General features: G+C 46.1%; 1 protein-coding gene across 2 annotated transcripts; it reads right to left on the reverse strand.

Annotated features, from left to right (window-relative positions):
• Positions 1 to 343: 343 nt before the first annotated feature.
• METRNL (meteorin like, glial cell differentiation regulator) lies at positions 344 to 24,395 on the reverse strand. Of its 2 annotated transcripts, none has more exons than XM_065034598.1 (4): positions 24,108 to 24,395; positions 17,895 to 18,283; positions 2,003 to 2,062; positions 344 to 1,292 (listed from the first exon to the last, which is right to left on the reverse strand). In XM_065034598.1, exons 1-4 carry the CDS (start codon positions 24,218 to 24,220, stop codon positions 976 to 978), a joined length of 879 nt encoding a protein of 292 aa, XP_064890670.1. In that variant the 5' UTR covers positions 24,221 to 24,395; the 3' UTR covers positions 344 to 975. The 2 variants fall into 2 exon arrangements, with proteins under 2 accessions (XP_064890670.1, XP_064890671.1); XM_065034599.1 differs by lacking the exon at positions 24,108 to 24,395 and adding an exon at positions 21,674 to 21,886.
• Positions 24,396 to 26,592: the final 2,197 nt, after the last annotated feature.

Raw genomic sequence — 26,592 nt, forward strand, 5'->3', positions numbered from 1 at the left:
ACATCCACCTTGCACCAAGCTACCAGGCAGCACAATTAGAAAGCTCCAAGCTAAAGATGATGGGGCAGCCTGCTCATTGGAGCTGTTCCCAAAATAGCCCCATAGGCATCAGAGAGAAGAACACTTAGGGTTTTGCCTGGACACGTGTCTAAAAATCTCCAAAAATAGCTCCTGCTTCCCCTTTGAAAAACACTGTGGTTCCCAATGCCTCACAGGAACTCTGTTTCTGCTCAGAGAAGCCACAAAATAAGTGAGCAGCCCAGAACTGATCTATGAGCACATCTGGACTCGGCGAGATCAGCCTTATGGAGGAGGAAAAAAACAAGATTTTAAACAGCATGCGTCAAATCCAGGGACCTTTATTTCTCTGGAATGGAAAGAATTTGCCAGCCTGGACAAAAAATTGCAGGCGGCGATTGTACATTCTTTCAAATAAAAAATAAAGAACACACACACAAGAGTTTGGCTCCATAAATTTCTGTCATAAGAAACAACTTTGAATTGTACACCAAGCTTTTTACAAAGCATCAATGTTAAGATGTTTTACCATGCTCTATCACATTCTTGGCCATTTATACAGAATACGCCATACCAAATGCTACATCAGCTTAAGACATTTTTAAAAATTAGTATTAAAAAGATACAAAGGCATGTTGGCTTTCATTTGGGTTTTTTATTAAGACATGGGAGTTTTCTTTGTTTGTTTTCCTAAGGAAGTCACTAAAAAAATATAATAACTTAATTCGTAAGGACAAGATTGGTTAAAAATCCAGCCTTGCTTGCTTGGCAGCCTTCTGAGCTCGTACCTCTGTTGCTTCCATCAGTCTACCAGCTGCAGACGTGTCCTGCGGGTCTCAGCCTGCACTCCGGGTCTGTCCGTGCTCTCAGTTACCGTTTGTGTTCAGGGTTCTTGCCGCAGCCAGGAAATATTCCCGGCCAAATGCTAAAAAGCGATCTTCAGCCTAACAGGGGGTTTCAATCTGGGCCAATTTCACATGGGTTTAGCCCTTTGTCTTTTGCCTCTTTGTACATCCTTTGGAAGTCTTTAAAACGAGGGGCACAGCCTAGCCTGGCCTCCCCAAAGTGCATGCGTCCCGTGAAAAGGAAATCTCCGTCTCCTGGTTTCACCCCACACTCCAGCGGGGTCTTTATTTGTCCTCGCCAGTTCCCACTCTCCCCTGTGAGCTGAAAGACTTTGCTCTTCTGCCTGTACAGTTTGTTGACACCGACGTGAATTATGGATTCTTGCTCTTCTGCCTCATTTGTTACATCTTGAATGGAGCCTCTGATCACTGGAAACAGAAGAAGGACGTAAGCAAGAGTTACCCAAAACCCCTCTGGAAGAACCAGGTCCAAATTCAGCCTCATGCAACCAGGCAGTTCAAGGGGAACTGATTTCACTATAGCAGCCCCAGTTTTGGGCCTCTGTTATTTTTAGAGTTAAGTTTATATCAGCAACATACAGCATATATTTGTATTTGTCACAGTTCATATTTGCAACCTCTCCAGTAAAGGGCACCCATATATTAAATTTAAATGCAAAAATAATTACATCAGGAAAACAGCATCAATCATGATAAACAATTCTAACAAGATACATGTTTAATGCTCCCTGACAACATACTTTCTGTTCTCCAGCTGTTACAGATACCAGCTGATATTAACTTCCCCTTTAAAAAGGGAAGCACAGAGAATTATTGAAACTTTTGGTCTTTCGTCAACAGTCCATTTTAGGACAGCAAGTAAAGGCCTCTCCTGGATGCACCCGAGTCTTTGAACTTCCACTTCTATTGTGGTTGCTGGGTCATTTTCTGTCCACCCCGGGGAAGTGCTAGCTGGGCACCATGGTTTTGAGGTTCTTCACACCATGCAGAACCCCTGTAGACCACATTTACTGCTGGTGGAAGGTGCCAAGAGTAAATAGGTGCTCATCAGTGTTTCTCGATGTCACATTTGCATGAGCCAGCCAAGGGGAGAAGGGAGGGGGGAAGCAACCACTCACCAAAATCACTAGTGCAGACAGCCAACAGGACCTCTGTGTCACTGCATGGTCGGCAGGGGGCTGGAGAGAAAGGGTCAGAATTAGCAAAGGACTAGACGATAGTAAATAAATAAACCAGTACTTAAATTAACCAAAAATAGAACACACACGACACGGGGACAAGTAGTCCAAAGACCTGTCAGGCATCAATGATGCTACAAGACATGGAGGGTAACCCTGTCCCCATGAGATTTTTTATTTAAGTAGGAATATGGTTCTACTTAACACTCCTGCTGGGGTGTACTATCCAGCAAACACCACACACATTCGCTGCACTTACACAAAATGTGTTCTGATACTGGGTGCATTTGCAGTGTGCTCTGCTGTAAATTCAAAGCTCTTGAAAAGGCTTTGAAGATCATATGCCTTTTAAACTCTAATAGCAAAGCTGCTTTCTTACCATTTCTAGCAAGTGTTGCGGGGCTATTTCACAAGGCATTCAGTCTATTACCACATCAAAGATCCAGGAGGTTACAGAGTGGGGGAGGCAAAGAAAGAAGGAATAAAACCCCAGCCCATGTGTTTGAGGGCGTCGAGGCAAAGCGGAAACTCGAGCCGGTATCTGTCAGAGCTCAAGCAGCACAAAGACCATTTCCTGTACTGCTGGAAACATTTGGATATCTGCACTAATCTAATCAATGCAAGAATGTGGCTCCTCTTTGTACTCAGCCAGCGATTTCTGAGGAGAAGGTACTGTAGTTGCAGTACAGATGTTTCTATAATACCCCGTTGAGCTCAGGAATTTGCTTACTATTGGGTCTGCCCTGCCCAGTGATGCTAATTAAGTCTGTCCACTGGTGGCCCAAAGATCAGAACCCACGTCTTTCACTCGGTGTCGTCTTGAAGCAGCACTTACACATTAGTCAGAAAAATGAAACCCCGTCGAGTGTGCAGCTCTGCCTGGATTAGTTCGGGCAAAGACTTCGGCAAAGCCAGGCTCACGCTGGAGAGGAAGCTACTGCTGATTTCATCGCCCAGCCCACGATCAAACCCCAAGCAGAGGCTCCCCCGCTTCTCACCACCCCCAAAAATTTAGTTTTTGAGCCTCAACATCTGAAAACACTTAGTGACCAGATTCCCAAATAGTCACACCCTTCCTCTCATCCATGCCCGCTTCCCGAAGGAGTTCATCCTTTGCACTAAGAAGTACATTTAAACTGGCCATGACAACCTGTAGCCGATGCCCACGATGCTCAGCTATTAGCCTTGCTCTGCTAGATGGCACAAGCCATTCTTGAACAGGAGACACAACAAATCTTTTTTCCAAGGTCCCAGAAAGGCGGTGATCCAGAAAGAAGGATTATTGACCCAAATCCACCAAATTTGCTCCAGTCAGATGATTAATACACAGTGTAACTCACTGTTTAATAGGATTAAAGAGAATGTAGAATGCACTTTTCTGAGCAGGGATAGTGGAAGGAATAATTCGAGAAGGTTAAAAAGATACAAAAGAAGAGACAAGGAATAGGCAAAATAGTTTTATTAAAGCATCTGGATCAATCAGGCATTTGAGTCTGAATGCCTTCAGGGCCTTTAGAAATAAGTCAGCCTTTACTGGCCTTCTTTGCCTTACATACCATTCCAGCTTTCTTTTTCGGAAAAGTTTGGAAACTGTTTAATATAATGAGAAGTACAGAGCTAGCAAAAGCCTGGACATAATCAGAGTACTAGAATACATTCAGTTTAAAGATATTTTAATGTTTAGACTCAAGATATTTTGATTAGTGGCTAGACCAAACACCCAAGTTTCATCTAACAGAGAAAACGACATTAGTCACCTAACATCCTACCATGGAGTTGTCTCATTCATGGCACCTACCAAATTCAAATGCCCCCCTGCTCCAGCCTCCCTCTGCTCAGATCACAGCCCGAGTTAGAGAAACCAAATGGAGGGAACCTGAGCAAACCCAACAGCATTTTCACATGGACAGAAGCTCTAAAACAAAGCACAGCTGATGGGCATCCTCAACATCCACAGCTGGATTTCAGACACCAGATTTCAGATATTTTGTTCTGCAAAGATCTAATAATAAAACAGCATCTTGGCCTTTTTAAGTCTGAGTGAAAACAGTCTTGGTTTAGACCAGACATCTCTGTAGTTCATCCAACACCATCAGAAAACTGAAAAAAAAAAAAAAATGACTAAGCCATTTTTGTTCTCAAAAGGAATGCAACACAAGCTGTTGCATTAAAGATGAAAAACAAGCTACTTTAAAAGTGGTTCCTTCCATTTAAATAGACTGACTCTGTAATAAATCAAATGAACAAATCTCCACATATACGCAGAACCAAATCATTTTAATTGTGGACTCCAGGCAAAATCCTGCATCCTTTTTAAATGCAAAAGGAAATTAAAAGTGCTCAGTGTTGCTCACACTAGATCATTACTGAAAACCTACTTCAGATCCATGCTGACTCACAGCAGTTGGGTGACATGCAAGCTTATTTAACAACCATTTACCCGCACCCATCACTGCAATACCAGACATGTGAAGAACAGAAATCCTCTTCTGTGGAAGAACTCCCACATCTGCATTCACAGAGTATCAAATATATCTTGCAAGCGGCAAAAACAAGGTATGCAAGCACAGATGGAAAGCGAGTTGTGAAGGATTACTGCTGAGGTAAATGGACCATTAAAAAGCAAATAACATTCACTCGATACAACCAAAGCTTCATTCCTGTAAAGCCTCATAAAAAACACCAAATCCTTTGGAGGAGGCAATGCCTACACTTTCTTTTGAATCACAGCCATTAAGGAATCTGTGTGTTTATGCCACAAGTTGGTGATTTTAGAGGCAGCTCAGCCCTCGTTGACTCCGGGATCGGGCGGCAGGTGTTCTCCTGCCTCGGTAGGTCAAAACGACACACACACCTCAGGCTAAAATGGGAAGCAACCTTATAACTAAAAAAAAAAAGGAGAAAAAGCACTGCACTCCTGCCCAGCAGGTGAAGATGTTCATTTTCTGGAAAAACGGGCCCCGGTTCCAAACAAGACGTCTGTCTGCCGGATGCCCGACTCCCTGGGGATGATTCAAGAGCTGCCCAGGTTCTCGCGTCCAAAAGCAAGTCTATGAACTTGCAACGACAACAGTATCAACGTCAGCTGCTCTAATTCCTGTAAACTCGATAAGCCAAAGAGCCTTAATTCATACAGCAGCAGGGGAAGGGGAAAAAAAAAAAGGAGAGAAAAGCAATGTTTTATTGAAGCCCTCTAAAGCCCAGATGCCTATAACTCAGCTCCACCGGCGGTGGCATAAAGCCTGCATTGTGCACATCGGTTGCGAGCTCTCCTGGGAATGCCTTTGATGGATTTTGACAGTATCCTGACCTGAAGTAACCTGAGGCAGCCCTCTCCCTCCACCCCCCCAGCCCAGTCCCTCCAAAGGCCTCTCTATTCACCTCCCCGCAGAGGGAGATGTAATTACATCATTCCTCACAAGCCAGCAGTCATGTCCCAGCTGCTTTGAGCGATTTGCCCTCTGAACCTGATGTTACCGAGGAGGACTTGGTGATACTAACAATAGACCGCACTTGTTGGCCAACAGCTTTGTCAAACGCGTTGCTGGTCCTCTCCATGGGGAGGCAGGAGCACTCAGAAGAGAGAGGGACGTGCCCCAAGGAGATGCTGTGAGCTCCAGAAGGTCCCCAGCTCAGCCAGCACCAAGACGTTGAGTTGTCTAGAAAAGATCTCCTCAAATATTGGGGGTGGATTGAAGTGCACCTTTAGTGCTGAAATTTAGCATGGGTCTCCTCTGCCTCAAGAGCTGTGGGTAGGTGCTGCCATCCTCTCTCACAACACACACACACAACTCCAGTCCTTCCTCCTTTGGTTTGTGACATTTGCACACAACCCTTCTATCCTCTGAAAATAGGAAATGGGGGTTATTTGAAGGGCCATCGTCATGGTTTACGATGACAGCTCCCTGCAGGACACATTCAAAGTGAGACGTGCTGGCTCTGTCTGCAGCCTTGACAGAAACCACATGAATGGGCCTGATCTTTTTTTGAGACATTTGTGTTTCAATAGCCACCCATGAGTCCGACTGACCTTACCTTACCCCAAAACCAGCTTCCAAACCATAAATAAGTCTCCTCTTTCTGTCCTGAATTTTCTCAACACGCTCCACAACCTCATAGCTATCAAGAAGACTAGATGAGCCAGATTGTAGGTCTTTACACACTGTTCTAAATCTTCACTTACTGAGCCCAAAAGCCCTTCTCCATCCACCCTGCTTCTCTGAGTAGGCTCTGCTCAACACACATCGCTGCTCCAGCAGCACGCACAGGAAGAGAGACACCCTTTAAGCAGAAGTGAAAATGTTCAACACAAAGTAATTGCAGAAAACCGCTTCACCGAGGAATACCCTTTGGTTTTATGAAGAAGCTCGTGTACGCGTGCGGTGTGGTAGAGGTGTGGATAGCGGGGGAGGGAAACATCGCGCTGGTTTATCTGCGCTTCCAGTTTCCGTGGCATACATCACCCACACATTTGTATTTCTGAATAATCCTTTGAAGAGCATTCAGACCTTTTAAGCATCAAAAGCTACTGAGGAGGCCCAGGCCGGGTTGGAACATTACTTGCTGTTAGTTCTAGGTTTAAATCTTTTGATTAAAACAAGTAGTCTTTTCTCTCGCACGCTGAACAGAAGACATTCAAACGGGTCTCGTCGCGGACCAGGCTGATTTAAGTGAAGCCAGCCCATAGAGCAGCACCTCAAGCTGCACGGGTGCGGGGCCACAGCAGACCTGACATCAGCATTAGTTCATATGGAACAAAAAAAACCCACCCACACCCTTCAAATTCTTGCTGGCAGCTCTGTAATTGCAACCATACTGGAAAGGGCATCACAGGATGAGTCTCCTTCCTGGAAACACAGAGTACAGACTTCCGAGAGCAGATTATAAAAATAGAGATGCAGTTTCTCCAATGATGGTGCATTTCTCTGCCATTTTTCTGAGTCCTCAGCAGAAATGACTCTGTCTCAACTGATTACTGAATCACTGGTTTAGCTGGGAGACAAGAGTTTAAGAGCAAGCATCATATGAGTGAGAAAAAAAAAATCTTGCCCTGATCCTGCTTTAATCAATTAAAAAGTAGAATAAATCCTTGTAATTATTTCTTCCTAAGATTGCCTAGGCTTCCTCTTCAAAGAGGCAAGACTTCTGCCATGAAAAAACCTCTCACAGCTCATATCCTAAATAAAAAGATGTGCTCCTTTGCAGTGGAGGTAGACAAGAACTTGACAACCACTCTGGTTTACCAGGGTTTGACTAGTCATCTCTCTTCTAGATACATCTTCAGCTTCCCTCACCCCCTCAGAAAGCTCTTCCTGAGCAAGCCAAAGCAACGTTCAACCTCAAAACACCCACAACCCCCATGCCGAAACACCATTTAAACTACATCAATGCCACCAGTGCATCTCGAATTTAAAATGAACACGCTGGCTGGGAGCTCAGGCCAGCAGAGCTGCATCCAGCGCACCTGCACTTAACATCATACCTGCGGCCACACGGGGAGGGAAAACGCGGCCAGATGACACAGAGCATCTCCACAGCTGGGCTTGCAGTTCCTGACACCCAGTCACAGCGCACAGAGGAGCTCCCTCATCGTTCTTTTGTTTTACAGGGTCTTCCTGTCTTTAGATGGGATAGGATTACACAGTTTTCTGCAAGCACTGCACTTTTTCCAGTGTTTCAGTAGGAAAACGCCAAGTCGGGGAGCAAATGCGAGAGCTGGGCTTAAGCTGCTCCCAGCCCCTTGGTTCAATAAGCCTTGGACACGGGAGCCAAAGGAATTGTGCTTCTTCAACGGAAAGCAGGTTAATGCTATGAAAAACATACTTAGAGAGTTTAGTACTCTCATGAAGGCTGAAGAATTCACCCCCACATTTGCTAGAAGGTTAATCTGAGCCCCTGTGCTGAGCAGAAAAAACAGCTCAGAACCAGGATCATGAGCAAAGATCAAAAACTCAAAGGCTGCTTTCTTCTACAGCCAAGATTTGGTACAGGACAAGATGGTGATTCAGCAGCTGGACCAAAATCATCATGCTGCAATGGACATTCTCCCCTGACTTCTTCATGTGAAGCAGGAATATTGGTGATTTTACTTCTTCAGACAAGAAATGTAGTCAAAATCCAGTTCCTAGCCTTAGCTCATTTTTAAATTTCAGTTCAACTTGCACAAACACACAAGTTTTTAGAAGTAACTCAGAAAACATAGACACTGGCCAAGAACAACTTAAACCTGCAAATAAGGTTAATGAAATGCAGACTTTCATATGCTGTGGCATGGATTGAGCCAAGAGAATTGAGATAATACCACTTCCTTCCTGCAAAGAAAGAATAAAAAAAGCATATTGTGAACGTCACCATCAGAGATGTGATGACCTTTGTGTTCTGAGAAATGTTAAGACAAAAGACCATGAGCTAGAAATTTATCTTTTCACAGAAATGACTTCCAAGAGGTTATTAAAGTCCTTAAGTATCAAAGAAGCCTACTTATGTAAACAGTGTGAGGAAGAGATTTGGTACTGGGCAAGCTCCATTTGCAAGAGCTTTCAAAATGAAACTTGGCTCAGCAGCTACGGAGCACGTCAGAATCCTCTGGGATTGCAGAGTCAATGCCTTTTTGCTGTTCCAAGATGCAGCACCCATCCTTACAAACGAGCTGGAACGTCAGCTAGAAACACAGCCAGTTGTTTAAAAAAAAAAAAAAAGAAAACAAGAAAAAACCACAGAGCAGTTTTGATTCCAGCAGCATTAGACACTATTAAACTCTACCTCCAGGCCCATGCATGAGTTGCATCAACATAGGAGAAATTATGAGGTGTCATATCTTTGAGACAATTCTTTCCATCCCAACTCCTCTGGGTTGCCTATTGCTCCATCAGGAATAAATAACGCCTGTCCCAAACATCATCTCCCTTGTTCCATCCTGCTGTACTCGGCCAAGAGCTGCAGTTCAGTCTCCGTCACCACCCCTGGTCCCAGGGCAGGCTCACAGAGCCATGCTTGGGGTTTTGGGGTTTAAGCTCCTGTGCTGCCCTGGCAAAGTGTGGTGCAGGACTGTGCCGGGGTGGGCAGCCATGGGATGCTAACAGAATGGGTGCCAAGGCCCTGACAAGCTCCTACACTTACCTGTTGCATACCAGCCCTAGAAAAAACCTCAGTTACAGTCAAGCCTGTAACGTATTGCATCCAAAAAGCAGATAAAATTTTCAGTTAAATTCCTTTTGTCTGAATTGCAGTGAAAAGAGAGAGCCCAGCAAACAAAAAGTGTTTCTCCAACTGTACTAGTCCACACAGCATTTGTAATCATCTGCAGTTTCTTCACTTTCTCTCGCCCCTTCCCAACTGCAATTGAAGAGAAAAGCAGACAGCAAGAGAAATGCTGGGAATTGCTCCTGCTGTATGTGCACGAGACAGCAATATAAACCCATTAAAAAAATGTTTCTATTTGTTTATCTCACAGAAAATACCTCTCTCCTTCCTTGAACCCACCACTGCTGTCCAAGGGGGATGAGGAATGGGAGGCGATGGGCAGGCATGAGGATGAACCAGTTGCTGGAAGTTGGAGGTGACTCTGGAGGGCTGAGGGACAACTCTGGTCCACTCCAACCTCACAGCAGAGAACGGGCTGGGGCAGAACCTCCGTCCTGCTGCCCCATTGCACCTCCACACTGCCCAGCAGCACTGCACCACAGCAAATATTTCTACTGGCTCAAAACCCAGAAAGATTCATGGCTTGGCCCATCCCCTCTTTTTCTTCTAAAGAAAACGTCCTGCCGAAGCCTTGTAATAGCACACACCACTCAGACCCAGGAAAACATAAAATTACAACGAATGTTTTGATGTCTTGTTAGGTTGTGTTTCTGACAGCTAACAAAGCCCTCAACTGAGCTTCAGTCAGTGCTTGCAAGGCAGAAAATGCAAAAGGAAGGTGTTTTTCAGTCCCAGTGCCGGAGTGTCCCCCTGGCCCTGGCAGGGCAAAGGGAGAGGCTGGAGCCAGCACCCACGGCCAGGCTGGGTCCCCACCAGGAACACAGAGCCTTCCTCCCCTCCCCACCACCCTCTTCTTCAGATCGGTCCGGTAATGCCTCCTGGGGAGCAGGGGAATAGAATTAAGTAACAAGTAGCTGGTTAAAGTTAAACCCTGAGAGTGGAATAATGACAGATCAAAGATTAAGTGAGTAGCGCATGTGCACTCACATCCACACAGGTCCTTCTCCTTCCTGTTTCTAGAAATCAAATGCTTTTTGGTATGTGGGAGAGCTCTGAGGAGCAAGGGCAGTTTTCATTTTAAAACCATGCTTATTTAATCAGCCTATTCCAAAAGCCTGTAGAAGGGCTACATCTCACACAGCGACATCTTCAATGTTACAATGTTGATCGGTTAACCCAACAAAAGTTACTAAAGGTTTTTCATTTGTTACAAGAAAAGCTTTAAAATATATACACTTGCCGGTTCTACATAAGCCTGGACCTTTTCCTCAGTGCCCAAATCCCATGTGGGATTCAGAGCAGTGCAGACACCCAAGGAGGTGCCAAAACAATCCATACAAAAAGATCCTGCCACAAATTTGAATCAGCAGCCGAAGTTACTGCTGGATCAAAGCTGCACGTCATGTGATAGCAGCTTTTTGTCTCAGTATTAAACCTCCCAAGGCCAGACTTAGCAGACCACAGCTTTGGGTCCAGGATGACTTCCCAATATATTTGCAATATTACAGATTAAGGTGAAAGAGATTTTTTTGTCCTGCAAATCAAGGCCCTAACACCGGAAAAATTTGGCCCATGTCTCCATAAGTTTGTTATTCCTTGGGGAAGGTGGGGGGCGGGAAGAAGAATGCGCTTCCCCCGCGCTCCCATCCCTTCTTTAACTACAGCCTCAGGAATTAGCAAACTAAACAGTTTTGCAGAGCAAGCACAGAGCGTTATTAAAGACTGCCAAGCAACTCGGCTGGATTGCAAATCTGTTTGTGGGACTATCTCCTGCAGTACATAAAGGTCAGAGCAAAGCAGAGCCCCAGCTGCCCGGACAATACACCTGACTGCTTATTGGTTTTGACTGCCCACTGAGTTGAGAAATAAGCTAACGGCATTCGTGGCCAGTCTAGCAAAAATAGGCTATTTTCTTGCCCCCTCTCCCCTGCAGCTGTGTATTTATCACTGCGGCTCCATTGTCACCTCCTCTGCCCACTGCAAAACCAGCTACTGTCCTGGCAACATCAAAAGACAAGCGGGGTCAGAGGAGACTGCTGTCAAGCTCATTTTCTTGGGGGAAGGAGAGATTAAATTAGGGCATCCTTCCAACTTTAGGTTCGTCTTTTTTTTAGGTGAAGACTTCTCAGTTCAACATTTTTCATCTTATTGAAGCTCAGACCCTGAAAACATCACCCCAGCTCAATTTAAGAACATGTAAGAGCATACGCGTTCCCCAGGCATCAGAACCGCACTTTAAAATCAGTTCACACAGGAAGAAACCCAAAGACTTTGCTCTCAAACTCTCCCCCAGGTCAATCATTTGCTGCGAATCTGAGCACTTTAGATATATGAATAATTAGAGCAGGTTTCTACCTCTTTAAAATCAATCCCCCTCCAGTCTCTGTTATACAGCAGCCAGCCTGATCAATGTAGATATTGATCCATGACACCCAGTTCAGCGCCGTGCTCACAAAAACTAGCTTAAAATGTGCTTTTTCAAATACATATAGGGTTAGGGAATGCTGTTTACTCTTTTGTAAAAGGTTACTCTGTGTCTAGTTTTGTCTCATCATTTACCAGGGGAAAAGCCATTAAAGTTACTATGGAAAAACTTGGTACAAGGAGGGTGAGTACAAAGACTATTCAGAAAACAATGTATCCTAAAGCAGGAGTGTCAAAATGGTCCCCTATGAGGCCTCTAATTGAAGTGTATTTTGAACTGCATTTAAGGCTGTTTTCTGGTGGTTTTCTCTTAAAACTTGCTTCTGACCCTTTAGAGAGAGACAAAGTATGTCAAACAACAGCAAGCCTTTAGCTGATCAGTGAGCCCACCTTACCGGCCACCTGGACAACCTGTACTCAGAGGTACAGCTGCTCATTCCGCGTTTCACCAGCAAATCCTGCTGGGAGGAGTGAGAAATCAATTCCGTTCTGTGCTAATCAAACCAGACCCCACTCAGATTTGCTTTTTCCCCTAACACAGCTCAACGGGTAGGAGAGTTTTATCCTGTGCAGAAACCGGGGGGGAAAAAGACAAAGCAAGCTGGTTTTCTCATCTGATGGGGGGGTATGGGACACACACCTCAGCCACGCAGCATGGTGCCAACATCTCGAACGGTCACAATGACTCAAGCAGAACCTGTGTTAAGCATAAAGGTCGCGGGTACTTTCAATTTAAGTGTTCCAAGTCCCCCTTTCCATCCCCTCCTCTGCTAACGCCAGCAACAACCTGACCACAATTTCCATATTGCGAATACCTTGGCAGGGAGCGGGCACACACTGGCCACGGCTTCCCAATCACCGGCCTCTGGGACGAGAAAAGAGAACGTTTTCACTCCGTCAAGAAGTGCAAGATACACCAGCACATCTGCTGCTTCAGGCTACAAAGCTGAGCAGAGCGTGCAGACTCCAAGAAGCAAAAAAATATATTAGATATTTGGGAGAAACCAGAGGAAAACATGAGATCAGGAGCCCACGAGCTGCGATGACAGAATTCCTGCAGAGATTGGTGCCCACCTCTGCCAAAGCCCAACTGCATTAAAGACCAAAAGTTAAGAGGGGTGCTTCAGAAAGCCATTTGTTAGTAGAAACACTGGCACGGCCCAAATACTTACAAGCTTTCTTAATTTCCAATCTGTTTTCTCAGGCCAGTGAATTAGCAGCATACAGGAAATAGCTGAATACTGGTTTTGATTAGTTAACTGGATTTATCCAGTTTTGCCTTGTTTTTCAGATACTCACTTGAGTGCTGCACCTTCTATCTATTAATATTCTCAGCCAGGTACCCGGCATTAATAAAGAAAACACAGAAAAGCGTTACTGGAACCTGCACTCGGTCAGTAGATGCCATCAAGATAAAGGGCCGTTTTTGTTAAAGTTTGACTTCTTTACTACACATAAGTGGATGAGTAATGAAAGGGCTTTCAATTTACCTCCTGAGCTCTAACAACCAAATTATAGACATCACCATGAGTGTGCAATGGGAAAAGCAAACTACACAGCTTACATGAAGCTGGATCCAGAGCTCAGGTGTGACACTCTAGAAACACAGACTTTAGGCAACAAAATAAAGGTCATTTGGTGGGACAGGGGGAAGAGTATTGACCTTCGTGTTCCTGCTCCAGCAGGGGGATTGGACTAGATGATCTTTCAAGGTCCCTTCCAATCCCTGACATTCTGTGATTCTGTGTGATTCCTCTCCAAAACATTTGGTCAAACCTACAGATTCTTGTTTCAGATTAGTTGAGCAGAAGCTGAAGAACTTAAAAAGCAAATCACTCTCAAGGGACCTTCACAGTTTTCACAGGAATTTAATCCAAGCAGCTTGCTGTGGTACAAGGCAGACCTAGACCTAGACCTAGACCAGGCACACGCTCCTCTACAGCTGACACTCGTGTGGGTCAACATCTTCAGAAAACTTCTAGGAACCATGTGGCCAAACAACACTTCTGTCAAAACCTCTATCTACTTGCCACTATAGCAGAAACCCAGAATATTCTCCTCTACCACAAGCAGGAAAGATTAGAATCAACAGAATTCAACAACTTAAACAAGTTCTACTGCTTCTCAAATGGCCTCAGGCCAAAATGTCACAGTGCCTCAGTTCTTCAGCTGGGCAAACACCAAGGCTTCAGAGCCTCACCACCAGCATGGGCTGAGCTTAATGGACCATCCGTGTGGATGGGAATGACAGAGGAATCCAATTCAAAACCTAATCTGAAATCAAAAGCACTTTCAGTCCCCCATGACTTTGGTATCAAGAGGAGAATGCAACAACCCAGATGTCTGAATTGTCAAGGTGACCCTTCTTAGGGACTGCTCACATAAAAAGGTGACAAATATTGCCTTTGCACCTCCTCCTGGCTTAAGAAACTACAAATCCCCAGAAATGCATTTTTTTTGCTGGTTATTATCACAGTAAAAACCATCTCGTACCAAATATCTGAACTAAAACAGTGTACAACAAACACCTCAATCCGGTACAAATTTCAGCATTCTGAATTAAAACCTATCAGTATACCACAAATAGTTGCTACAGTTAGGGAAGCCTTAAGATGATAATACGATAGGGCCAAAAAAAGGGTTAAAAGCCCAAAATCTGAAAAATGTTAAGACTACACTGTGTCATTCAACCTTCCCAAGAAAAGGAAAAGGCCAATTCAGAACCTTTGTGTGTTTTCTACTGAATTATTTGCTAGATTCTGATTAAGTGGGAAAGAATGACTGTAAACTAATAAAACTTGAGGTTTTCTAATTAAACCACAGGCACCCTGCCAAGCATTGCTGATTTGTTGATGCACCCTGCAATGTCAGGGCTCTGAGGACACAACAGGTCATTAAAGTATTAAACAGATGACTTACACTCTTTAATCAGAGCTGAGATGCCAGGTTAGGAAGGGAGAGTAAACTCAAGGGCAGAGTACAATAATTATCACCAGGAAACAAACACAGGGAGAGTGGAGAGAAGTTGTTAGCAAGTAGTTATTGCACAAGGGAAGGGCTGGATCACCGAGCCCCACACCTGGGTCTTTTATGATTGTCATCTCCCCGGCTCTGCAATTACAGATACAGTGATATTTGGGATTTTCAGTCCTCCTTTGTCAGATGAAGCTCTACATGAAAGGCACCTCTGCCTGGCTCTGCCAGCACACCTCAGCCCCATCTGCAACACCTCGCACGTCCCTGTCATCCCTTCACGCCTCCGGCCTCTCTGCTCAGCTCCCTCATTTCTCCTGTGTGCAGCAGCCAAGTCTGTGACCAATGGCCAGAAGTATGTTTGGGGAGAAATACAGAACCTTAAATCCAGTTTTCAGCTCCTTTAAGCTCAGTGCTTGCCTCTGGCTTGAGCCTTCTCGCCAATGAAGAAGTCACTGGTGATTTCAGCCAATTGACTGTGAACTTCCCCTCCAAATGAATAGCTCAGTAAAGGGTATTTGGAGGTTTCATAGAAAGACTAGAAGCAGCTCCAGAAGAAAGGATGTCCATGAACGGCAACGAGCCCCAAATATATTGCTCTATAGCAGCCTCACAAGGCAGCTATTTGGCAGTTTCCCCAGACATATAGATATTTATAGGAGAATAAAAGTGCTCATCTGACTGAGTAGTGGAAAGAGTCATGTATGGCATTTTCATCGTGTTTTCACCCGCCCCCCTCCCCAGAGTCTGGGGATCCAAAAACAGGCAAGAGAAATAATTTAAAATACAATAGAGATCCCTAGTTTGCCCTGAAGGCTCTGCTGATGAACTATTAAAAAGCTGCTTCTGTCCAAACAAGACACTTGGAGCGTGAAGCAGATAGCCCACCGCATTGTTTTATAAGACAGCTCCGAAATCCGACCAGTGTCTGTTACAGCTGAAAATACAGCAGCCACAGAAAGTCATTTAATATGCCTGTCAAAGAGGAAAGCTGTAATTGGATTCACTCCTCAGTTTGACTTCTGAAAGTCTCTGAAGAAAACTCCCATCAGCTTTAAAAATCTCCAAGATTTTATGTGGAACGAAGAGCCCTCCTTTGTAAAAACAGAGCAGTTTGTGCCGGTTGGTGATGGTAAGTGTGCCAGCAGCGAGTCCTCTTCATTTTAGCAAAGCTCTGCAGAAACCGTATCTACATGCAAACTAAAACCAGCAGCAATTAGCATTATTTCTCATGTATTATTTAACTTATATGCAAAAGCAATTTCACTTTTTTTTTCTTTTCCAAAAAGCGTAGGACTTTTCTTGGTAAGTTTAAGTGACTTGCTTATCGCTAGCCTGCCTGTGTCTCCATTCTCACAGCCTGTCAAAGAAAGAAGCACTGAATCTGGGAACATTCTCCAAATAACTGATTAAACAATGTATTTAATGTCTTCTGCGATGGAATTGTACTACATAGCTGACATTCTGCACAGCGTATTCATCTTTGCAGGAATGATCTTATTGGGAAAACAGCTCTGCAGCAGATCTACTTCTTTTGCCGCAGTTGTACAATGCTGAAGCAGAGAAGTCTGCTTCAAATGCAGAATCCTCGATGTTAAGCTACAACTTGCATACGCAGCAGGAGTAAAGAAGGCAACTTAAATATTTGAATATTTGTGTTGATAGGTTTTTATGTTCTAATGGCAAACACGCCATCTATCAGTTACTGGGGTTACTGCATTAGCCCTCAGCTCTTGCTGAGTTAAGAGCTGTTCATCTCAGTCCAACTAAGATCTGCACAATAAAGAAAAAGCCACATCTGAACTGGTGTGCCACCATCTAAACGCCAGCAGGGCAGTGACTATGTACAAATATATAAACATATAAATCCAGAGTCCTATTGTGGAAGGGAGCCAGGGAAGGGGAGAAGAGGAGACACCAGTTCTGCAACCGCTTATCCCAAACAAGGACGAGGGATGCCATGAAGATACAGCTGCAGTTTAATTAGCCACAGCACTGCTTATCAAGCAGCATCTCAGGCAAAGCATATGGCATCACTGCCGCAGAATCTGGGCAGCCTACGCAGGGCGTCTCAGGCTCTTTTCGCATTGGGTTGTACCCGGGACCGAGTCATCTCCCAGGTGCTCTGAGGACTCTGCTCCGCTGCTGCGGGGCTGCCTTCGCTCCTGCCGTTTCACAAGACAAATCTGTTTGCAACCATGGCCTCCCCACTTAAATCCCTAAACCGCAAAACCTCATTTGGGACAAACTACCTTAGATCTGCTGTTCCTCAGGCTACTCTGGAAACCTCCCCCCCTCGGTTTTGGGGGTAAAAGCTAGAGGCAATTCTGAATGGAGGAGATGCATTAACCAGATACCACCCACCTAAAGAGAATTTCCCCTTCCCCCCATCATCCTTCACAAGTGCTAGTTTTTCTTCTTCTCAGACCATCTCATTTATTAGCATAATTAGGTTACACCTAGAGCTATTGTTCCCAAATGGCATTTAGCTTGCTATTTATTATCAGACTTTACAGGCTTGTAAACTCTTTCAGTTTGCCCACTCCCTATTCCTACAAGCTTTCCGGTGGTGTAAAACTCCTCCCTGCAAAACTTGCTCTTCATCATGACTGAGAGAGAAGACAAGACTGGCACTATAAAGTATTGTCATGGTGTTGAAGAGCTCTGCCATGGCGCAGTAATGCTCAAGAGAGTGTAGCAAGCAGAGCTGAGGAGGAAACACACCATTTTCCCTGTTTAAAATGCAATAATTAGGTCAGCAAGTAGCAGTAGTTGCAGAGGGGGAAAAAAAAAAAAAAAGCAAACATGGAAAAGGAGCTCCTCCTTGTTTAAATGTTTATTATTCCAAACATGCAGCAGGGTCTTAAAAACTGAGTTAAAAAGTAGTTAGAAAACTGTTACAGCAAGGCTTGGAAGGCCAGTTCGCGCTGGAGTTCACTACAGGGTAAGGCCAGCTCCTGTGATTCACCCCGCGCCGGCAAGGGGAGAATCGTTCACAACGTAGCCCTTAACAAATCACTTGGAATTCAGCCTATGCTACCAGCTCCCAAAAAACTACATCAACAACAAAAACAAACCAAAACAATCAATTCTTCCGCAATAGCCTGTTTATAAAACATGCCCTTAAAAGCACATGAAATTCAGACCCAACCACTTTCCCACTCACTCACTCTGCCATCTGTTATGCATCCAATACAATATGTGAAAATGCAACTAATATCCCAGAACTCACCAGAAACTGTGTGCAAATCAGATGCCATCCCCTTGCTCATCAATTCGTACTGGAAGCCTGTAATCTTCCTGCTAATGTCCTGCTGAGGAGTGGCCTCAATGAACAGCCCTCCCTGATCATAGCCAAAGCAATACACTTTACCGGGGCTGCGATCTCCATCTCGGACCAAGAGTTTCAGTTCTCCAGTTTTTTCCAAATAAATATTTGCTCCTGCAGAGTCCTTGAAGGGCTTTATGCAAACAGTCAAATGTTTGTAAGAGGCAGGTGAAGTGTTGGGTCGCAGGTTGACTATGAGTGCTCCCGTGGGATACATCCACTCTATTGACCCTTCAGAACAGCGGAGGTAGACCTGTTCAACATCCTTCTTGTGAGACTCGTGAGTTAAACCACTGGGGGAAGAAAGAAAGAGAAAGTTAGAGAAATGACAGAGCTGGTAATGTGACTGTCATAACCTCAAACCTTCAGAGACCCACATCAACAAACGCAGGAAGCCTATGAGGGTGTTATTAGCCCATCCAGCTCAGCAGCAGTCAGAAGTGCTTGTCTCTTGCAAGACTGCAACCTTAATATTATGAGACAATTTTAAACCATCTCCCAAAAGAAAAAGTCAAACCACCAGTAATTGACTTCAAAATTAAATAGGATATAAGCACATGATCAAAAGCAATTAAATTACTCCAGCCTCAGTTACTGCCCATCAGCTGAGCTGTGGCAAATGACTTGGCGCATACTAAGTAAAACACGTACACTTGAACTCCCTTCCTGGTGGCTTAAACCAGCACGTTCTCCAGCCTTGCAGATTGGACTCCACCTTTTTTCAAGTACTTTGTTCCACTTCCAAGTCTATATTCCCAATGGATCTGAAACTGGGAGGGATGCCAAACTCACCCTGTGAACTGGAGCAAAGGGATGCTCTGGGTGATACTGACACCCCCCTGCCCCAGCTGGGTTACCCAAATCTGCAAACTGGGTGGTAGGGAGAGAAGACATCACACTCTCCAGTGGTAGCTGGGGAAGTATTGAACTACGCTGCTTTCTTCGGTACATGTACCATGTTCCCCAATTCTCCCCAACATGAGATTTAGGCATAGCTTATCACTTTATTGCCCAGCTACCAGCCGACACACAGCTACGCGTGCTCAGCAAAAAACAGAACACGCAGCCAGTTCCTATCACTGGGATGCAGGGCCACCACCAGTTCTGTGTCCTCAGCCAACACCATGACTAAAAATTTACACTCCAACAGCTGTTTTGAGGGCCAGTGACCACAGAGATGGGACAGGAGAGTTACACGGGGATCCCAGGGCCAACTGCAGTGAAAGGAGAGCAAACTGCCATGCACAAGCAGGGTGACTAGTAAATCCCCGAGACTTGCTTGTCTGTAGCTTAAAGTGGGGACAGCTCTAACCAGCCCTTGCTGCCTGTCGCTGATGCTGGACCAACCCCACAGGTTCTTTACCCAGAGTGACTCAAAGCACTAATACAACATTGCATGCTGGAGGCACTCCAGTTAAAAGAAAAAGTTGTAGGACACCTGGTTTATTACTTGCAGTATTTGGGCCATTAGGCAAAAATCCATTCCCAGTCCTTGTCCTGTCACAAACCTATTATGTGAGTATGAGCAAATCACTTCACCACCAAGCTTGTTTCTCCTTCTAGTTCCCAAACATCAGCATCTTTTATTCTGTGCCTGGCAAGCACCACCCAAAATGAGACCCTTGAATAGAGCTCACGGGTCTGCTTTGCAGTACTTTAGAGAAGCTTCACAACATTCCCACTTGCAGGCAGATGAACCAAGACAGGGAAAAAAAATAATGAAAAAGTATTAAGTGATTCGTCTGAGGTTACACAGGAAACCTGTGGCAAATAACCTATTTTATTACAGTGCAAGTAATGACATTAAGTTCTGGTTTCTCAACAGAAACCTCCAAATACACAGTTCCCCACTCCAAAGTTATATTCAGGTGCTGAAGAGGGTTTAAATTCAAGCCAGCATTTAGAAAGTAACAAGCAGCAATGTATAAAAGAAGGGAAAAAAAAAACATATGGTTTGCATTTACTGTTGACGTGACTCATTATTGTGAGTGTCACTGTGACCCACTTGATAGAGGTTACACGAGGAAGCTCAGCAAAATAAGGCATATTTAATAACAATAGTGCCTGCAAACATGTGCTTTTGAATAATCTTGAAAGCCACATCAAGAACACAGATGAGGAGAAAAGAGGGACAAGTTTTTGACCTTTAGTCTCTTGCCCTCAAATTCAGTAGTACTTAACACATTCAGGAAACTTAACTTTCAATGGGATATTTCAAGTTGACTGTAAATCCACATCTGGTTCACAAAATCGGTTTTCACCACAGCATGCACAAGATGCCACTCAACAGAAAACACAGGAGTCCGTTTATGTGCAAGCAGTGAATAAGTAAAATTAAAGAGTGTAAAGCTTAACCCTCAGCAAAGGGGCAAAAAACTACCCTTACACATCACTTGTTATTACTCAAGACATCAAAAAGAGCTGTAAAGGTTTTGCAGGACCTATGCTGGCAAATTCCACCCTGAAGGTCGAGTGTTTAAACAGAAGGAAGATACCAGGGGCAAAACTCTGAACTCATGCAGTGAAACTGCTTTTGCAAGTGATCCCAACAACACCGAGGCAGCGAATTTCTGCCAGAGAAAAAAGCCTTCGCATTCATTTTGTTCAAACATTCATGCTGTTCAAATAAAAAACAGGGTGGACTCTGAAATTATGTTCTGAAAGCCAATTATATCCCACAGGCAAGAGTGATGCCATTAGACAGATACATCAAGCAAAAGTACCTGTACACATTAAGCCTTATATTAAAGGATGACTCAAAAGTTAAGCAGATTTCAAAATACCTGCTCACATTACCTAACAGCAACCACCATCATCCAGTAAAACCTGTCGCTTTGCTTTCTGTCAAAATGACATGTCACCACATTGAGAGATTGTTTACTGTCATGTTCTCACTGGCCAGTCATCAGACACATCATATCCACAAAATAATGGAGGTCCAGAAGTCTTATTTTTTTTCCTCCCAAGCTCATTTGAGTTTTTGGTTGGTTTGTTTGGGCTTGTTTTAAGTATATGGGGATGAGATAGGGCAGGTGTTTCATGGTTACAGTGATAGATGAACCACCCATCCTCCCTTTCAAATGTGTGCAATTTATTGGGACTTATTTCTACAGCAACTACTACTTCCTCATACCAATCCATGAGGACACCCTGAATCACTGCATTTGTCTCCTCACTCTTCTCCCTTTCTGGTTTCAGCCACCCCCTCTGTCTACCCTGAAAGACCTGTCGCTGTATCAGTGCAGTAAGCTGTTGTGCTCCAACATGCAACAGCTGTTATTTAAAGAAAAAGGGAGCAGGAGGAATATTCACACCATTTACTTTAGCTATTTATTTTAATTATTCATTACAGACGCTCTGAAGAGCCCTAGGAGCACCCATGTTCTCCCAGCACCCCTCAGCAAACACAGGAAACTTTTGCTCTTAATTTGGGGTATCTAATTAAGGATGACAAGCTGGAGAGCATTGAGACTTGCCCAGAGCACCCACCAGTGCAGAGGGCAAGATCAATGGACATTACACAGCCACATCAGAGCTGAATTCTTGCTCCTACAGCCTACAGTCAAAAACACCAGACCAGCATATTCTCAGCAAGTCACTCAAACACTTTTGCTCAAAGCATCGAGAGGTCACTGCAGTACAAAAACCTGAAGTTATAGCAAGAGTAATAACCAGGCACACACCATAGTGAAGTTTCTGCTTTCTTCTGGACAAAGCTTTCCTGGAAGCTCTCTGCCAAGCTATTTATTAAGGCGCTGCTACAGCCTATTGAGGGTACTTAATTTGCAGGTGTCAAGCTGTGCATTGCATCAGATTTCCCTTGAAGCATGAGGGATACCTATAGGAATCCTACTGAAGCTCTTCATACTGCTCAGGGATATAAGCTGGTCACTTGTCTGCAAGTTAATAAGAGAAAAAAGTAAATAATATCCAGAATATTCTACTTTTAAGATGACTGCTTTTAATAACGACATGTATATAAAGGTGAGAAAGCACTTTGGGGTTTACCGTAGAGATCACTACTAGCCTCCCAAGTCTGCCTGCACAAGACAACCTAGAACTTCTCCATGGGAAGCAAGATTACTGCTTGGCATCCAAGGCTCCAGATTTTTCAAAATTAAAGTAAAAAACATCATATGACTTCAAAACATTATATTCCACATAAAGAGTCCTTTCTGACCCATATAGCTATTAGTATCCACACTGAAATATGTAATTAGATGGTATTTACTGGTACATCAAATTACCTTTCCTTCCTAACTGCTAGTCTTTTAGGACAAAGCAGATTATATTTAATGGCCTTAGGACTGCCAGCATTTCTGATGACACCCATTTGCTACCAGTAAGGCCAAAGCCAGCCTGGGTTACCTTATCCCCCCACAGGACTCCTGTCCACCCGGACTCCCCCACTCAAGTGAAACCATCCAGACTGAACTGTATGTGCCAGAAGGTAGATCCTCCTTCCCTGTGAGCCCAACAGCATCATCAGGACCTGCCACCACTTTGGCTCCCCAGAGCAACAACAGGCGAGTGAGACCAAGCTTGCATCACCAGTTTGTCCCAAACTCAGTTACAGGAAACGATATTTCACTTCCCACCCCCGCCACCAAACATCACCCCCTTAGTTGGTACCCAAGACACTGCTTATTCCAGCCCTGCTCAGGGGGCGTGGGTGGTCACTGCCTGCTCTAAGAAAACAGGACTAAAATAAGAACCAAACAGGACAAGATTACAGGGTTTTGTCATAGGTCCTTTAAAAAACCATGCTGTGTAGTAAGGTCCTGGTAAGTACACACAGGTAGGGGTGCTTAGAGACACAAGCAGGTACAGCTTTGGTGGGAGGAGGTTGGCAAAGCAAAATGACACAACTAAGAGTTTGCCACAGAACTAACATGTTTGGTCCCTATCAAGTGGATTACCAGGGATTAACCATGCAGGAGTTGTCAAAAAAAGTTCACAAAAAAGTAAACATCAAGCATCTGTATGTTTCACACAGCAACAGAAAATAAATTATTACATTTAAAGCCAATCCAGCTATTTCCACACTTTGAATTCCCCCTACTCCAAAATACCCCACTGATACAAGCTGGCCAAACTTTTATTTTGCAGAAAGTCAGATTTGTGCAGAATATTCAAGTAAGAACATTTTACTCTCTAAGTAATTACCTTCCAGCCGACAGAAAGCCTGATCCAGCAACACTTATTAGCAGCGTTGCTTTTTAAAGCTATGAACAGTGGAGGAGGTCACAGACCCAACCACACACGTTAAACTTATTACAAGCAATCAAAGGAAAGATAATTTGGGAGATAAACACTTGAGAACTAGAGAGCTTTCACAGCTAGCGCAATTAGAATAAATCAGGAGCGAGGCCGCCGTGCCAGCCCCCGCTCCCGGGGCTCGTCGTCATCATCATCATCATCATCATCTCCGCGGGACGAAGAGCGGGAGAACTTCCCGGGAGTGACACCGGGGGCTGCGGCTGAGTGCGAAGTGCCGGGCGGGGGGAGTGGGGCCGGGAAGGGCGCTCAGCCCCGGGCAGGGCCGCCCTCGCCGCGGCGGGAGCGCTCCACAGGTGCACGGCATCCCGGGGCCAGTTCCAGCGGCTGCAGGAGAAGCCGGGGGAGACAGCCGGGGCTGCCCCGAGCGCGGCGCGGCCGAAGCCGTCCCGGCTCCGCTGAATCCCCGGGCGCGGCCACGGAGCGCTGGGGACCGCGGGGAAGATGGTCGCGGGGAGAAACTTATCCGTGGCAGACACGGCACCGCCCTCCTCTTCCGCAGCCCACCGAACCGCGCTGCCGGGCACAGGGGAGCCCAGCCCGCCCTGGCCCCTCCATCCCTCCCCGTTCTGGGGCCGCTGCCCTGCGCCTGTTCGCGGCGAGCACGCCGAGAGGGGCCTGCTCCCGGCAGGGAAGGAAGGCAGAGCGCCCCGCAGCCCCGGCTCTCCGCTTTCTGCCACCCCCATCCCCGAGCCCCGGCCGGGCATCGCGGCGCCCTGCGCAGCTCTGCAGCGGGAGGGCTCTCCCTTTTGTTTTCGGCACCAACTTCTTCCCCCGATGGGGCGGGGATGGTCGTGGCAGCTCCCGCTTCCTCCCCATCCCGGCGGGGTCCCGCCTCACCTCCCCTTCCAGTTGCACAGGTCGCTGGAGTACTGAGCCGCGGCGCCGCCGCCCAGCAGCAGCCGCAGCCCCAGGAGCAGCGGCAGGAGCCCGGCGGCCGGGGCGCTCCGCATGGTCCCCCCCGCCGCCACCCCTGGGCCGGTGCGAACGCGATGCAGGCGGCGCGGAGTGATGCGCGCAGCGCCCGGGAACTCGCCTACATGGCGGGGAGCGCAGCAGGGCGGAGCGGCTACCCCATGCCCGGCTCCGCGCTGCGCCGCTCTGGCTCTGAAGTTTGCACCAGCTCGCTGCGGGCTCCCAGCTGAGGGGCGGGGAGCGGCCCTGCCTCCCCGAGCCGCCCGCAGAGAGCCGGCTCCTCCTTCCCCCATCCCTCCCTCCCTCCCTCTGTCCGCCGGCGGGGCCCGCACTTGCTGCGCGAGCAAAACGCGGCGCCGGATCGGGAACCGCCGCTGCCCCGCGGGCACGGCCCGGCCCGCCCGGTGCCAGACGCCGCCGCTGCATTTCCCGGCCCCTTGCAGGTGCCCTGGCCCGGGGCGGGAGCGCTCCCGCCGCCGCAGGGTGCCCGCTCCTGCCCTGCCCGCTCCGGGCTGTGCGCTGAAGGGGTGATGCCCAGAGAGCCCGCTGAGAGCAAAGGGTTTCCTTTGACTGTGCAGGGCACCGGGACGCCCCGTCTGCGCTGGGGAACCCATGGATGCCTGTCCCGGGCAAGGTGGGGTGCCAGCAGTGCACCCCACTGCAGCGGGTTCCCCTGCCCACAGCAAGATCCGCACCTGGGCATGGACCCTGAATGGACGGAGGGTGACAATTTTGCTGGAACCTTCTTGTGTATCCACTTACCAGGAAGCACTTGGGACTTGATCTTATTTGTTAAACTCTCCAGCACTTAATGACCACTCTGGATAAGTCCTTGTCTTGTTTAATGTTCCTGTTTATCTCATAGTTGACTTTGGATACTTAACCCTTGGTGGCAGAGACCCTTCTGTGAGAAATCAAAGAAATGCCTTCTGGGTTGTGAGGGAAGTGCAGAAGATGAATCAGCCCAAAACCCAGATTACCCAGGCCAAGATAAATAGGGGAAAAAAACCACCCTAGATGTGGGGATGGGGCAGGGGGAGAGGATCCAGCTGCACACAGACTGCCCTCCGGTATGTCAGGCACTGTGTGTTTCCTTCAAAGAAGCAACAAGGGGTTTGAGATTGATATTGGACATCCACAGATAGGAGAGGGGTTAAAATATTTCCAGATCACTGAGTTTCTCAGTCTTCTGTTGTTCTTTCAAGTGTCTGTCATGCAGCTTTGTTAAAGGCACTGCACAGATTTTTCTAGGTGAGAGTTCATGGATGAGTATTAAACGTGTACACCCTCTTCACAGTTTGGTGTGTTACCCTCCTTAGTACCTTTCAAAACACCTCACAAAGTGCCCCCATGCTGTGTGGGAGGATCTGATGGCTAAACCAGGATATTCCAGTTCTGACCGCTTCCACTGAGGATTAAATCCTTCACAGCATATCCCCTTCCATTTGTGGGTTTAGCTTTTCATGTCGTTTTTGTTTGGTAAATTACAGGTACTGTTCTGTTGATTATGAAGTATTAACATAATTACAGTAATTATGTCAAATGATGCAATGGATGTAAACATGTAATTAGCATGCAGGGACAACACTGAGCGAAGTGATGACAACATGCAATAATGCAAAATGCCTGATTCTCCTTGTTATGTGCAGTGACACAGGCTTTAGAGCTCATTGCCTTGATTATTTCTTTAGGAGGGGGTTTTATAAGAATGTTTTGCTTCCTCTCCTCACAGCGGAAAGAAAAGCATACAGAGAAAACACCGTATTGCTTTATTCCTCGGCATGTTTATATGTGCAACCCTCTGCATGCCCCTCAACTTCACTGTATCTGATTTCCTTTGCAATATTCTAACTCTCTGCATTTGATAAAACAAACAAGTGCCCAGGCAGCTGCTCACGTTACGCTTTGGAACTTTTGCAACTGCCTGAAAACTGGGAACTTTTAAGATACAGAACAGCGTGTGCTGCTTTGCAGTGGCTCCTACCTCTGGCTTTCATTCTCCCACTTTTAACTCAGAAGAGGCGGCGGCGTTTAGTTCTGGGGACCCAGAAAAGTAACAGCGACATGGGGGCTTTGAAAGCCCCTCCTCTACTCCACGCTTACATGATCTTGGCGCAGTTCTTCGTCTGACCCAAGCTGCTGAGTCTCACAAATGAGCAAAGCCCGGGGTTGCGGCTGCAGAGCCAGGTCCAGGTTGAGCCTCCCCCAGTTCAGAAGTGAGGGGCAGGAGGAGATAGGGAACCTCTGCAGCGAAGGGGGCTGTTTGGTTTGCTCATTTGCATCTCAATCCCCACAATGCTCTTCCGGCTACTCACAGCTATTCCATAGTAGTGCTCTTGGCTGAGATCTGGGAACACGCTCAAAGGGTGAGGCAGCTTTTGGATGCACTGAGCTGTTTTCTGTTCGAGCT

Source organism: Columba livia, chromosome 18 (genome assembly GCF_036013475.1).
Source record: "Columba livia isolate bColLiv1 breed racing homer chromosome 18, bColLiv1.pat.W.v2, whole genome shotgun sequence".
NCBI classification, from domain to species: domain Eukaryota; kingdom Metazoa; phylum Chordata; class Aves; order Columbiformes; family Columbidae; genus Columba; species Columba livia.

What these genes read in the sequence shown, in the direction of transcription:
- METRNL (XM_065034598.1), bottom strand. Translation starts at nt 24,220, where the DNA reads ATGCGGAGCGCCCCGGCCGCCGGGCTCCTGCCGCTGCTCCTGGGGCTG. An exon ending in TGATTTGCACACAGTTTCTG is followed by an intron (nt 2,063 to 17,894) that starts GTGAGTTCTGGG and finishes CTTTCTCTCCAG; the next exon opens with CCCCCTGCCGACCATGCAGT. An exon ending in TGTCTGCACTAGTGATTTTG is followed by an intron (nt 1,293 to 2,002) that starts GTGAGTGGTTGC and finishes TTCTGTTTCCAG; the next exon opens with TGATCAGAGGCTCCATTCAA.